Source organism: Bos indicus, chromosome 5, assembly GCF_029378745.1.
Source record: "Bos indicus isolate NIAB-ARS_2022 breed Sahiwal x Tharparkar chromosome 5, NIAB-ARS_B.indTharparkar_mat_pri_1.0, whole genome shotgun sequence".
In the NCBI taxonomy this organism is placed as follows: domain Eukaryota; kingdom Metazoa; phylum Chordata; class Mammalia; order Artiodactyla; family Bovidae; genus Bos; species Bos indicus.
This window is the reverse complement of record NC_091764.1, coordinates 87,690,919-87,705,538: the sequence shown is the minus strand read 5'-3', so window position 1 is coordinate 87,705,538 and position 14,620 is coordinate 87,690,919. Positions and strand designations below refer to the sequence as shown.

General features: G+C 33.9%; 1 protein-coding gene across 18 annotated transcripts in view; it reads right to left on the bottom strand.

Annotated features, from left to right (window-relative positions):
* The window catches only part of C2CD5 (C2 calcium dependent domain containing 5), a 91,772-nt gene that overhangs the window by 40,581 nt on the left and 36,571 nt on the right, over window positions 1–14,620 (bottom strand). For 10 of the 18 annotated variants that reach the window (XM_070789955.1, XM_070789959.1, XM_070789961.1 and 7 more), the window contains 3 exons: window positions 13,263–13,371; window positions 10,221–10,286; window positions 1,148–1,262 (listed from right to left, as the gene is read on the bottom strand). In XM_070789955.1, the coding sequence (XP_070646056.1) occupies window positions 1,148–1,262; window positions 10,221–10,286; window positions 13,263–13,371 (290 nt within the window). The remainder of the gene's footprint in view (window positions 1–1,147; window positions 1,263–10,220; window positions 10,287–13,262; window positions 13,372–14,620) is intronic. The other 8 variants (XM_070789962.1, XM_070789953.1, XM_070789964.1 and 5 more) reach the window with 1 other exon arrangement.

Below are 14,620 nucleotides of genomic sequence, written 5' to 3'. Positions count from 1 at the left end.
CCTTCTCCAATGCATGAAAGTGAAAAGTGAAAGTGAAGTCGCTCAGTCGTGTCCGACACTCAGCGACCCCATGGACTTCAGCCTTCCAGGCTCCTCCATCCATGGGATTTTCCAGGCAAGAGTACTGGAGTGGGATGCCATTGCCTTCTCCGCAAACAGTGTCTAGATGACATCTATTACCAACTTCTGAAGGAGTGGAAAGTAGGGTTCAAGGATGGCAGACAGCAAGTAAAGTCAGAACCTAAGTAAGGAACTGGGAAAACTCTTGATTAAGAGAAGGGCCAAAATAAACCAGAAATAAATAAGCAAATGGGATGAGTAGGAAAATATCAGGTTGTGATCCAAGAGTGAAATTTTATGGTTTCAAATTTTTAAAGAGGAACAGTTTCATGCAATAATGAAGTCAAAATAAGGTTGAAAGTCAACTAAGGATAGAGGACTTGAGAATGAGAAAGCACAATGACAGACTGTTAGAAGGGAGATAATTGTGTTTAACTGGAGGAGATGGGCAGGAAAAAAAAGAGCAGAAAAAAGTTTTGGAGGTAGAAAATCCTGAACAGTGGATTGGCACGGACTTAAATGGGGAAGAAGTTGTCCAAATGAAAGACAGGAGAAAAAGAAATTGAGAACTGAGAGTATGGAAGTCCCTTCCTAACTGGGTAGCATTAGGGAGATTTGTTGGTAGGAAAAAGTTAAGTTATAGTTAATTAATGAAGGCAGAAAGAGTTTACAAATGAACTTGAAAGACACACGGCGGTTTGTTTACAATAGATTAAGAGTTTCAAAATCCCAGAGGAAAGAGCTGGTGGAGTCACAAACTGGAGTAAAGTAGGCTTGGAGTTAATACTTGCTGTGTGCCAGTATTATATTCTCATTTAATGCCTCAATAACCTTAACTGACAGGTAGTTACTGTCTCCAATGTATAACTGAGGCTTGGAGGAGTAGAACAATTTTCCTGAAGTTTCACATTAACTAAGCAGTAAAGATAGCATACGAATTTCCTCTTGATGTATTCTAAAAAAGCCCACACTAACTGGATCAATCCACTTTTCTTCTTTTCTCCGTATCTGCATAAAGCTTTTCCCCTTTCAGATGACAATCTGTAAACCACAGCATCTAGAAAATCAAGTTGTTATTATCATTTACCAGATGCTAGTTGATTCACTGTAGCCCACTACAGCATGACAGCCTAATGCTTTGGCATGGGATTTTATTTCTTGTCTGATTTCTGCCCACCATGCATCTCGAGTTTCTGGTTCATCTGAAAAATAAATTTTAAATCAGTTCACTACTCAATAGCATATTGTCTATTTGAACAAGAAATATTTAAAGTACGCATACTCTGGAAGGCAAAGAACTACTATTCTACAACAGGTTTTCAAACTTCACATCTTTAAAATGCTACTTCTCAAAAAGCTTATTAACATTTTCATTTAATGCTACGTCTCAAGAAGTTTAACATTTTAAACTCACGTGCAAAAAAAAATAAATAAATAAACTCAGGTGCTAGAAAATAAATCATCTAGTTCTATTTGCTTTTTTGCTTTAGGGCTATCTATAGGGATCTGTTTTATGAAATACAATTTGAAAGGTAGACCCAGAGTTTTCAGACTCTAATCTTAAACTAAAATGACTTCCTATGTCTCACCCCACTGAGTGAGCACCTTGAGTCATATCCATAAATTTATTTTAAATTCTGATTTCATTTCCTGTACTTAATTTTTAATAATGCAATACATTCTGGGTTCTCTGCAAGGCATAGATTTATCAACTTTAAAAAGCAGAAAGCCATCTATAGCCATCCTTCTAAAGAGATGTGGGTCCTGAAGCAAAGTGACAAGAAATAAAGGGACTGGCCAGTTCAAAATAAAGAAAGCAAATACATTGAAAACATTAGTACGAAGAATCTAGTTAATGTACATAAGGACAAATTTCAGAAAGAACACTGCAACTCCATATATAGCTCTGTCATTAAGAAAATGCTTTCAAATCACAGAATCACATTTTATTACCATAGAGTAGCCCAACATTGCTTGCAATGGAGCATTATAGATGGAACATCTGTCACATACACTTTCTAATTACTTGCATTTAGCTGCAAACTACTGATGAACAGCAGCTGCATATATAGTTAGCTTTTCATGCCCAAAGATGTTAAAAACAGAAACGGTCTATAATCAGCATATCCTAAATTGTTTCTTTTTTTGTGGCCAATTCCATTTGGGAACAATTTGGAAAAGAAAAAACCTGATCAACTCTAAATAAGATGCTAAGCTCTTACTGTAAATCTTTCACATTAAAAAGGCACTATTACGACTAAAAATCCAACAATCCAAAAGCCTTCTGAGTTTCTGTACATATGCAGTTTTCAAATACGTTTTTCAAAATAAGTAGAATAAGTAGAATCATACTCACTAGTGAAATACTGAAGACAGCAAAGTAAAGAAAGGGTAAAAGCCTTGTTATAGCTCACATTCCTATGGTGGAATTTTGTTTCCCCCACAGGGAGATCAGCAAAAAGAAGTGAGGAGATAAAAACCAGAACTACAAATGATGCCAGCCAGTTCTTGCGTTAAAGTCTTAGATCCAAGACCGTGCTACCCTAAAACTTTCTTTCAGAAGAGAAGAAAGAAACACAAAACTCCAGGAAACCAAGGAAAAGATCAAAGTACGAGATAAAGAAGGAAAAGAAATAGAAAATACTACAATATGGTGTTAGCAATCAATATTACGAATTCAGAAATGGGTGAGACAATTAGGTGGCCCTATTTTGCACATATGCTACTACGTTAAAGAATTTGTTCATATTCCTAGCTGAAATGTAGACATTAAGAGCACAAAAACACTTTCATATCCATTCTCTCTTTTTAGGACATACAAGTTTCCAGATTAATTTGGACATCTATGAACATCATCTTTTCCTAATAGGGAAATTTTATATCATAAGACAAACTATCATTCAACTAGTTGCTCCATCTATCAAGTTACTTATGATTTTCGAAAAAGATAGCAAAAATAAGAGAACTATATCTCAGCTTAGAAAAAAATTATTTTCCTGAAAAACTATGTAAAATGAAAAGTTGACTTTCTAAAACATAATAGTAAAACCTGCAATTTACTTTTCAAATCATTCTGGAAGTTTACAATAATATTTACTAAATCAAATAATCATATACTCCGTTTTTATAAATTAGATTTTCTCACATTAGGTTAGCCTACATCTTGCTACATAGTGATACATGGCAGTTTTCTGCTTTAAAAATTTTACAGGATGTAATCAACAGTATTATATTTTTTTAAATTAATGAAAAATTTGGAAGAAGCTACTTATTTCAAGTTCGAGATCTATTTATTTAGAAAGGCCAGCATGCCTAAATGGAAAAAGTATGTAATCATAATTACTATGAGATACATGTAACCACACAGAATACAAAGTTTATCTACATCAAACTTACCTTGGTATAACACATAAAATAATCAGATAATTAAACCAAACACTATGAAAGAATAAGTGGCTGATTTAAAAAAACAAACAAAAAACCAACAAAAAGCTGAATGCAGCGCAAGTAGAGCATTCATACTCTTCTGACAAGTTCACAAGCAGCCTTTATTTTGACACACGAGCCACACAATTGCACATGGGGATGCCGCTGCTGTAGTTAATACAGTATTTACAAGTTTAATAAAAGCTAAAGAGTTACATACAGGAGGGCTAAGGAAGCAAATGGTGTTATGTCCACACTCCAAAGAATTTCTTAAATTTGGTTTTTGGCTAAAGCAAAAGCTCAAAGAACAAAGGGTTTTGCAAAGCAGATTCAGCAGACGGGAGCCAGAAACAGTGGAAACTTTGGCGCATGCTTGGATCAGGTGACAGTACAGACTGAAAACTATGGCAGCTCACTGAAATGGTTACAGAAAGTAATGGCCCTAGATTCTAGGTGAAAGCAAGGCAAGCATACAGTAGGGAGCACTTCATCACAAACTAGGAATTGGATTAAAATAATTACCTACAACTGTGAGCAAGAAGTCAAAGGATGAATTTTTTGGCTATTAAATTTAGGGGTTAATTAAGATACAATTAAGAAAAATCAATTTATTTAATATTACAGAAAAATTAAACTTCTCTTCAAAGCCTATCTTATATTTAATGCCAGAGATGAGCCACAGAATATTCAAGTAGCAATCATGATTCAGTCTAACTTACTAGTACTGAAAATTCAGAAACAAAAATCAGAGTATTTAATCCCTACTAATGGAAATCTTAAAAACTGCTAATTATACTTCTTATAGGAAATACATTAGTGAATCTGAACTGTTTTATTCACCCTACAAAAGTAAAAACTGAGGATTTACCATACTTCTGTAAAAGGCAAAACAAAGAACCTGGCTTAAAAATTTACTGGCAACTATACACACCTTATATGAAACTGGATACAATTTGGTCACTTGAAGGATATACAGCTGAGATGTGAGGGTTGCAAATTAACGTTTCAGAGATGTGAAGAAAAAATATCTTCACTTAAAATACCATGCTCCTTCCAAGAATCTATAGAATTATTGATAATCGTAAAAAGATTATCATTTTAGGAGATATGAAAAGTTACTTATTATATAAATTATATTTCATACTATTTTGTATTTTTCTTCTAAGGGTCAGAACTATACATAGATAATTATCACAGATCTTTTACTATATTCTTTTAATTGCAAGCAAGAATTGAGTTCTAGATCAATGCCTCACTGATGCCTCTTACGAGGGTAATGTCCTCACACTTATGTTGACACCACAGTTAATTTGTTTTTCTATTACTTGTCTAGAGCATGGCCATAGCTTGATATCTTGCCATCTTTTTAGTATTTAATCTTGTTTCTAAAGTACAGGTGACACTGGTAAAGATTCCTAAAATGACAGTAATAGTTTACCCCTCAAAAAGTAAAGAAGTGAACAACTCAACACAATATGCCTTTATAAAAGTCAATTCCTTCGAGATTTTAGGCAATTACACATTTGCAACTAAGAAATGCTGACTACATGAAGAGTTAAATGTAGTTCTATTTTCATATAGGTCTAGAAGAGAATAATTCTGTCCCTGGAAACCTTTTAATCAAGTTGAAAGAAAATAAAAAAGGAAATGGGCAGTTATTCAATCTAATTTTTAAATAAACAAGATAAAGTGTTAGATAGGATTTTCAGAAAAAGGACAATGTATCTTGTTAATGGACAGCACAAAAAGCTACCTTCTCAAATGTCTGAAAGTAATAGTCCAACGCAAAACAACCTTTTGAAGAAGATAAATTTCCACTAATAGAACAGAAATTAGAGAGTCCAGGTTCAAGGAAGTATAGAACCTCAAACTGGTTGGGGATTCAGTACAGACTAAAAAGAAGAATCTCATTATAGAAGAAGTAATGTGCAAACTGAGAGTGAACTTCAAGATGTGGTAATTTGGAATATTAGGATGGTGGCTCAGATACAATCCATGTTGGACCAAGCTGCAGTCATTACTATTTGTTTAAAAAAAAAAAGTCAAATATGTAATTTACTCCTTGACTGTGACATTTCATTCTTTATATATATAATGTAACTGGTGACCAGTTACATTATTTTATACAGAGAATGATACATTACATTTACATGTTACATTATAATAATGTAATGGAATATCCAGTTACATTTTACATATTTCATATATATGAAGAGTGAAACTTCCCACTTAAGGAGATTACCCATCTGACTTTTTTTTTACAGATAGTAGAAAAGTAATGAATATCCAGTTACATTATATATAGAAAGAAAATTAAATATTACATTTATGTCACATTATAAAGGAAAGCTCACAAGTCATGCATGCTATATTTATGCCTTCTTGAACTCTATGTATCTACTTTCTGAAAACCTTATTAAAATACTGAAAACCAAATGCTGCTTAACTACTTTAGGCTTACTTTGCACATCTGCTCATGAATGTCCCTCAGATGTAGAAAAATAATGATTGCTGAGATCATCAGTAGAATTCAAATTCCAAGAAAGTCTATCTCCATTTAACTCTCTCTCTCTCTCTCTCACACACACACAGCAAAGTAGTGTAAGAAACAGACTAGACTAGTATGTAAACAGGAGGTCTGCCTGGGTGAACCCTGGTTATTTCCAATCCCAGAATTGTGCTTAAGACATGTAGGCACTTGACAAACATCTATTGGAGAAAAATTTGAATGATCAGAGTGATAAGTATATTCTATATAAATATTTCCTTATATAAGTATTTCCTCAGCTGACTCATATTCTGTTACATATTTTTAAAGTAGTAACTACATTTTTAGATGTTAACTATTAATTTTGCCTCCAAAATAAAGTCAAATTTCTAACTATATTTCTGAAAACAAAAAAGAGAAAAAGAGTAACATTTTCTAAATTTAAACCACTAAATCTATCATTAGCTTAAGTTCATTCATTGTAAGATTGAGAAAATTTCCAGTCTAATAAGTCTTAAAACCTACGATCTGTCTAAAACAGTAAAAAAAGAAAAAATATTTTTAGAATATTCTCAAAAACAAAAGAAAGGCTATTCAAACATCTTGCTTTACTAACTCAGGGCTTAAAAACACTTAAAAATATTGTCTAAGTTCATAAGCTACTTCAAACTTGTATTTTTCAAATGACATTATACACGTATTTTAATTTCCTCTTGTCACTTCTAAAAAAGTTATCTAAATTGACATGCATCCTACACAGGAAAGAATAACAAATTTTCCTCAACTCACTGAGACTGTTATAAGTAAGAAACTATGTGTGACCTATTCAGAAATACTTCTAGTGGTAAACTCAGAAGAAAAATAGATTACAGCCATTTGAGAAGCAATGAGCTAGGGCTATCAGGATTTACTCTTAAAATATTATTTACAACTGAACTTTCAAACAGACTTGAGTTTCTAAAAGATAGGAATCATTTGTCCCCTGGGATGTTAAGACTTGCAGACATGTGGGACAATCATTACCCTTCTCTCTCTCTCAGCTGACAATTGCACAGAGCCTGTTTCACTCACCACATTCTCCTTTAATTACCAAGTCCTGCAGGCTTCCCATTCTAAACAGTTTGTAAACTTGTGGTTAAGAGTTTAAGCCCTGAAGCCAAAATTGCAAGGTTCAACCTGGGGCTCAGTCACTCCCTATTTGACCTCGGACAAATGGCTATGTTTCATACTGCTCACGTCCAAAATGAGAACACGTATGTGAGCACTGTGCTTGAGGACTAAATGAGCTACTACCATAAAATCTTAGAATAGTACGTAGTAAGTGCACCACAAAACTTTAGCTCTCCTGTCACCATCAGATCCCAGGTCACAATCTGGCTAGGACTCCTGCGCTGCACTAACTGGGATCTCTCTAGTCTTGCTGCTTTTAAATTCATTCTGAACCAGCAGGCAGCATTTAATGCAAATCTGACTACTCCGTCTTCTGAGAATCTCCTCCCTGGCATGTCACACACAAGATCTTTAAATGTTACATTCTCCTTCCAGTAGCAAGGTTCATTTTATCTTTCTCAGTGTATTAACAGGCCAAAGAAAAAGAAACAAGGTAATAAAAGGTAAGAGTTTTGAATAAATTTTCAAATACTGAGTTCCTTTCTTCCTGCTCTATAAAAATACACAAACTAACAGGACAAAGCAGAAGAAAAGGGGGTGGGGAAAAAAGGTAAACTAAGACATTTTGTATTAATAGCAAACAAAAAGTATGAACTAGCTATGTAATAAACTTCATTGAATGAGTAATGGCTAGGATATTGTTTTGCAAATGCTTGAAGTTTCAGAACTAAACTCAAAGAATATATTAACATGGTTCCAAATGCACTGTCTGAAATATAAATCTAAGTGAATCTTCATATACTATCCAAAACTGAGCTCAAGATTACTACCTCTATAAGGTACCCTGCCACACAGAGTTAATCCTAACTTTCTCTTTAACTCTGAATCTACTATCACACCATACTACACAGTAAGCCGTTTACATATTCGTCTATCCTCCCAGAATATAAAAATAGGGGGACAGGCACCTTTGCACATCTCTTATCTAACAAATTGCATAGTACAAAATAAATTCTAATAACTGCCCACATGGTTTACTGTTTTGCATGAAACACTATTGTGTGATATAAAATGTTTTCCTATACTGTTCCACATTTTAATGTTTCTGAAATAAAAATGTCGAATAATTAGTACATTTGACTACCACGTGTTCCTCTTTTTTCTTAGAAGACTTTTATGAAGTCAATGATATATCATATTATAGCTGGTATCAGAGACCAGGAAATACAGTATTGATAAATAATTTCTAGCATTAATAGAAACTGTATCAACAACTACTTTTCTACAATTTTTGATTTTCTGTGGTAATTCAGGACAGGAGTGGCTAAATATTGCCTAATTACACAGAAAAATATATAAAGGATTTGAATACATTTACCAAATATATAACTTTTTTTGCAGAACTATCAAGCTATTTTTCTGAAACTAGTATCAGAAAAACCCTGGTTTCTAAGTATGTACCAATTCTTATCAGAAAGACTCTAAATACCCCCAATCAAAAACATAAAACTATAAGCATATTAAACTGAAAGCATCACTTTTTATGTTATTTTAATATGCTGTAACATATCCATCTTTTCTTTCTTACACTTCCTACTGGATTTTATTTTAAATGATGGCAAGATATACTGCTTCCTCAACCATGTTCCTCCTCACCAAATTCTGTTTACAGGGAACAAAGTCTTTACTGTGTCTTTAAAAACTTTTGCCTTTTCCACATTTCAAAACAGTTCTATCATCTATTATATCTCTCATCTTAAACATCGTTGCCCTCACAAACTTTCAGCTCCTTAAATTATTAATGATGATGCCTCAATGTTCTATTCTTATGTAACTAGCCTTTTCTCTGCCCACCACCATAATCTGCCCATGTTTTTCTAAAATATATTCTTATTAAATGAATCCAGCAGGACGTTTTTAATTTCTCATTAAAGAAACCAATATAAAGCATGACATTACAAGAGATTACTTTAACTCTAACCAATGTGATACATGCTGGCAAAAACTTAGATAGGAAATAGAGGTAATTTCCTCAAAGATTTACCAACTGACGTCAGTCCAAATCTGCAAAGGTTGGACCAGATCAGCTTGTTTACTAGACTGACTTTAGGTTAAATCCACATGATGAACATGAGTTACTTCAGAGTCAAACATGCACTACTTACATCAGAACTTACTCCTGGACTCCTAAAAACAAAAGAAGTTTATAATACTGAAAAGACTATGGAATATTATCTCAAATGTTGAGCCTCTTGGTGCTTCTGCTTTTGTTTTTCTGTAAATAGATGTACTTTCTGACACAACTAAAAAAGTTCTTTAGGAAAATGCCAGTTTCTGAGACTGAATCAAAATAGCTCTATTATTTAATTCTAAAATAGAGTTAATATAAATATCTACATTTTTATGTTAAGAGAACATGCTTTTAATCAAAAAGAAAAATTGTTTTGACTCTAAACCACATCATCAGCTGTAAAGCTATCTTAAGTTTCTTTAAAAGCTACAAACTATATTCATATGTAAAATTACTTAAAAAGAAAAAATATATTCTATTTGGAAAGGGAGAGAGGAAAGCTTATGAAAGCTGTTAATCCCCCCAAAATCTGCTCCTACTTACCAAATTTTAGAACACTTCTAGAATTATAAATAAAAATACAGCAAAACCACCACAATATTGTAAAGGAATTAGCCTCCAATTAAAATAAATTTTAAAAAATTAAAAATACAGTTATACTTTTATAATATTTATAGAACACTAAATATATTCAAATCTAAATTGAAGTTTAAATAATTACTATTCCCTTAATGATAAAGCTAATCTAGTATCATTCACCTGGTATGAAAAAAACTGTACAAAAATGTAATAAATTTAAAATTATCACTCTGAAAGTTCATCACCTAACAGAAGTCATTCATAATTCATGGTATTTCTATGGTTTTGATTAATTCATTTTAGTAAAAACATTTTTATGTTTGTATTTCCAAGGAAATTACAAAAGTTATCACATATGTATTCCAAAATGTATCTGTATTAACTGAATTGACATTAAGCCTATTTAATTGAGAACATTTCTAAAAACTTCACTGAGCTGCCATAATTTTTGTCAGCATATGTAGTACTGAATGACCATTAAAATACCTGAATTGAAACTATTCCAGTCTAGCAGTTTGTAAGATCTTGTGTTACCCATAATTCCGACAAAGGCTGAGTTCAAAACAGCAAATTAGTAGATCAGTTTTAGGTGCAGAATAGTAGGAAAAAAAAACAAAAAATACTACAAATAAGAACACAATTGACAACACCACTTGACAGGAACTAGAAAGACACAGACAGCAGAGTTAATAAGAAGTAGAAATAGAGAAGAAGGAACATGCTATAGTAATCTAACATTAACTGAAGTCTAATTATTATTTCAGACAATTACCTTTTAAAACCATCCCATTCTCTCCCTTATTGTATGACCTGTTTGTTTAATATTGAAGAAGAGGAAGTTCTAAAGAAGTAACTCCAAAATAATAATCAATAGTTAGCAGGTGGTAGTCGTTTTAAAATAAGGCTTTTCCTTTTATACTTAGTGTGAAATGAAAATTTCCCATATTCACTAGTCAAAAAATAGCCGCAAGATTCATCTGAGAGTGCAAATATAGGTCTTTTAACATTAGCGCGTGTTATCTCATCTGTCATAATTTTCTTTCAGCAGAGTAACTCAGAATCATAAAATTAATAAATCTTTATTATGGTAGATGCTAACTGAGTTTTGTTCTGACATTTAGCTTCTGTAAACAAATTAAAATTTTTTCACACATAATTATTTACGGGGCCTGAAGATTAACAAAATGTTAAACAAATGTTCCTTTTTCAGGCACAATACATATATAAAAAACAATCCAAATAATGTGATAATTGTATCAAAATAATATAATATTAGGGCCATTAGAATATGATCTGTATTTAACTGAAAATAAAAACAAAACTGAAATACAATATTTATAACATTACAAGTATTTATATGTATTATATATGCCCATAATCTTCTGGAAAATAAACCATCAGTAACTGAGAATTTCTCCACGTAAACTGAAAAAATATTCTGATAGGGAAGGAGAGGAAGAAAATGGATGTGCTATAGTTACAATATACAAATCATATTTTATAAGAAGGAAGAACTTGTTTTTTCTTCCCTGGGCCTGGAATTTTATATTTCTTACACAACTAAAAATAAACTGGCAAGTATAGAAAACGCTCAAAAGCAGGTTTTTGGGGTTTTTTTTTAAGTAATGCAATTTAAAATTTGGCTCTCTACTTAAATTTGGTTTAAATAACCTTTGTTTCTTCTCCTAGATTCTACAGCTTACTCAGAGTACATGGAAGCAATGATGAAGTCTAAATGCTTCCATCACGAACAACTGAATATATTCCTATAACCATTTTTGGAGCTATTTGGAGTTGGTGGATGCCAACTATCAAAATACTTGAGTCAAGGGTACACAGAAACTCAGCTAACTGGCCTTGGGTCACCCAGTTAGTGTCAGGTATCTTAACTCAGTATTTCCTTGCACTTCTCAAATAATTCAAGCTCCTAAATGCACAGATATGAAACTTGGCATAGTTTTCAAGATCTCAATCCATTAAAACTGGCATCAGTCTAAATTTGCCTTTAATTGCTGCTGCTGCTGCTGCTAAGTCGCTTCAGTCGTGTCCGACTCTGTGCGACCCCAGAGACGGCAGCCCACCAGGCTCCCCCATCCCCGGGATTCTCCAGGCAAGAACACTGGAGTGGGTTGCCATTTCCTTCTCCAATGCATGAAAGCGAAAAGTGAAAGTGAAGTCGCTCAGTTGTGTCCAACCCTTAGCGACCCCATGGACTGCAGCCTTCCAGGCTCCTCTGTCCATGGGATTTTCCAGGCAAGAGTACTGGAGTGGGGTGCCATTGCCTTCTCCATTTAATTACTACAGAATGCATAAAATACTGCATGAAGAAAAGATTTTAAATTGACCCCAAAAATGAGATACAGGGGAAAAAAATAATAAACCAGAGAAGAAAAAGAGAAGACTGGCACTTAAAATATGTATTTGCCCAACGTTAGGAGTTTAACTAATCCCAAATAGTATTGCTTTTCTGCAATTCCATTCAGGGTCTAGAAAAATTCCATTCTGTTTTAATTCAAATGACATCAAACTATGGGGCCCAGATTAAATTTTTTAAAAATCTAAAAGAACGGTAATGCTTTGTATCCTCAAAATCACTACTTGAGTTTTGCATACAGTAATTTCAAAGCATTTTTCTTTTTTCATAGCTGTCAGTACAAGGCCCCGAAGAGGTTACTGGAAGTGACCATTTCAATTTTCAAAAACACATTCGCATACATGCCAGGTAAGAATACTAACATAACTTCAAGTTTAAGGTATGTCATCAAAATAATAAGTGACCTGAGCAAGTTACTGGGCATCCAGTCAATGAGAGATGCAAGAACAAGTTCCACAGGGAAAGTTCCTACTATACTTCTCATGCTTATTTTAGATTTAGAAAAATCAGCAAAGCATTTCTAATCCAAGGGTCTGAAATTACCGGGACTTGCATGCTTTTTTTCTCTTTTATAATCAAGGTTCATGTCTTAAAGAAGTGAGTTGCCATTTTCTCCTGTTTGCTTAAATGGAATAAATAGCTACTGAAAGAAACCAAGGACCCAAAGACAATAATTATTTTTTTAAAACTTTTAGGTTCTCTACACAATTTATACATTTCAAACTAAGACTTCTTTTATGAATAAGAAAATTACTCAAACAACCCATAAAGAATTATTCCAGTGAAAAGAACTAACCTAACCTCTTAAGCTAATGGCCACAATGATCAAATTGTAAATTTCGTTATCTGCCTGAGTCAAAGAAAACAGCTGACTCAAAAGTGATTTAAGGATTGCCTCAGAGTGATATACCTTGGCCAAAAATGAATCAAGATTTGCTTTGTATTAAAAAAAGTAACTGAAATATACACTTCTACTTAGTTTATTTTTAGTTAAGATTGCTGCAAATATTTATAAGCAATGTGTGCTAGTTTATACTTTTTTCGTCATTTTTCTTTTTGGATAAATTCAGCTTAAAAAACTATCAAAATCAGTGTTAATAATAATCACAGTGTAAGTAAATGAAACACAGAAAACAAATGTTTAGAGAACATACCAGGATTGTGGATACGATCCAAAAGCTTCACAGAGCGTGCACTAACAACGCCCCCAACATGCACAAGGAATCCAGGAGGAAATGCCGTCAGGGTGAAAAATGGAAATTCCTAGTAGAAAGAATGGGGGAAAAATATGCCTGACCATGTGTGAAGTACAAATGCATGCCTGTTAAAAAGCCTGTCATAAAGAAATGAATTCTACCCCTTAACAAAAGGCTACCAATTATACATTACAGATGCTTTGTAATGAAAAGCTTCCTTGGATGTTGAGTTCCCAATCCATTTTCCCATATGTATTATGTTATAGAGAATCCGAACACCTTTTTTATCACTTCTAAACGAGAAAAAAAAAAAAAAATTCTCAGAGTTTCAATTTGAGATATTTGAACACACTCTTCCTTCCTCTCAATCGCCTATTGCGATCCAACTTAGCAATGAGATGGGGAATCTGCCAGAACCACAATCCACGTCTACTTCTCGACGGGGCAGAGTCTCCCTCAGACACCTACCCTGTTCCAGGCTACTGGCAGACTCTGAAGTTCTGGGGCAGGAGGTCTAAAACAAGGTGGGGCTGAGGGAGGAGGAGGGAGAGGATGAGCAGAGCAGGTTAACCCTACATTGAAAGGTGAAGAGAAGAGCCAATGTCAAGTTCAGGTAGGCAGAGAATTATTGTGTGGGCTTATTTCCTCTATCAACAAGGGGGCAGCAGGAAAAAAAATCTAAATATATAAATGCAAATTAAGAAGGGAGAGGTATGTAGATGACAGCAAGGGAGGCAATCAAATTCTACAAGTTCTTCCAAGATTTATTCTCCTCTCTCTCTCTCTCTCTCTCTCTCGGACATCAAATTTGTCAACTTAGAAAAGTTCGACTCTTTGCCAGGCTCCTCTGTCCATGGCATTTTCCAGGCAATAGCACTGGAGTGGATTGCCATTTCCTTCTCCAGGGAACTTCCCGATCCAGGGATCGAACCCAGGTCTCCCACATTGTAGACAGACGCTTAACCGTCTGAGCCACCAGGGAAGTCTAGAAATGAAGAGATGCAGGCAACAGAGAAATGGTAAAGCAGAGAAAGAAAATTTACTGAAACAGCAGCCAAAGGAAAGGAGAGTTCCTGAGGCCGCTCATATGATAAAAACTGGATGCAAGAAAGGAAAACAATATCCGACCTGTCTGGCGGCCAAGATTAACGTAGCTCACTTAACCACAAGTCACTTAGCAGTAGCCTCAGCTATTCAGAACATAACTGAGAACTGGAAATTAAGCAAAACAGAGTTCTCAACAATCAAATGAACTGTTAAAGTTGCAAGGACTAAACTTCATGTATTTCATTCCTAAGAGATCCCCATAGACTATA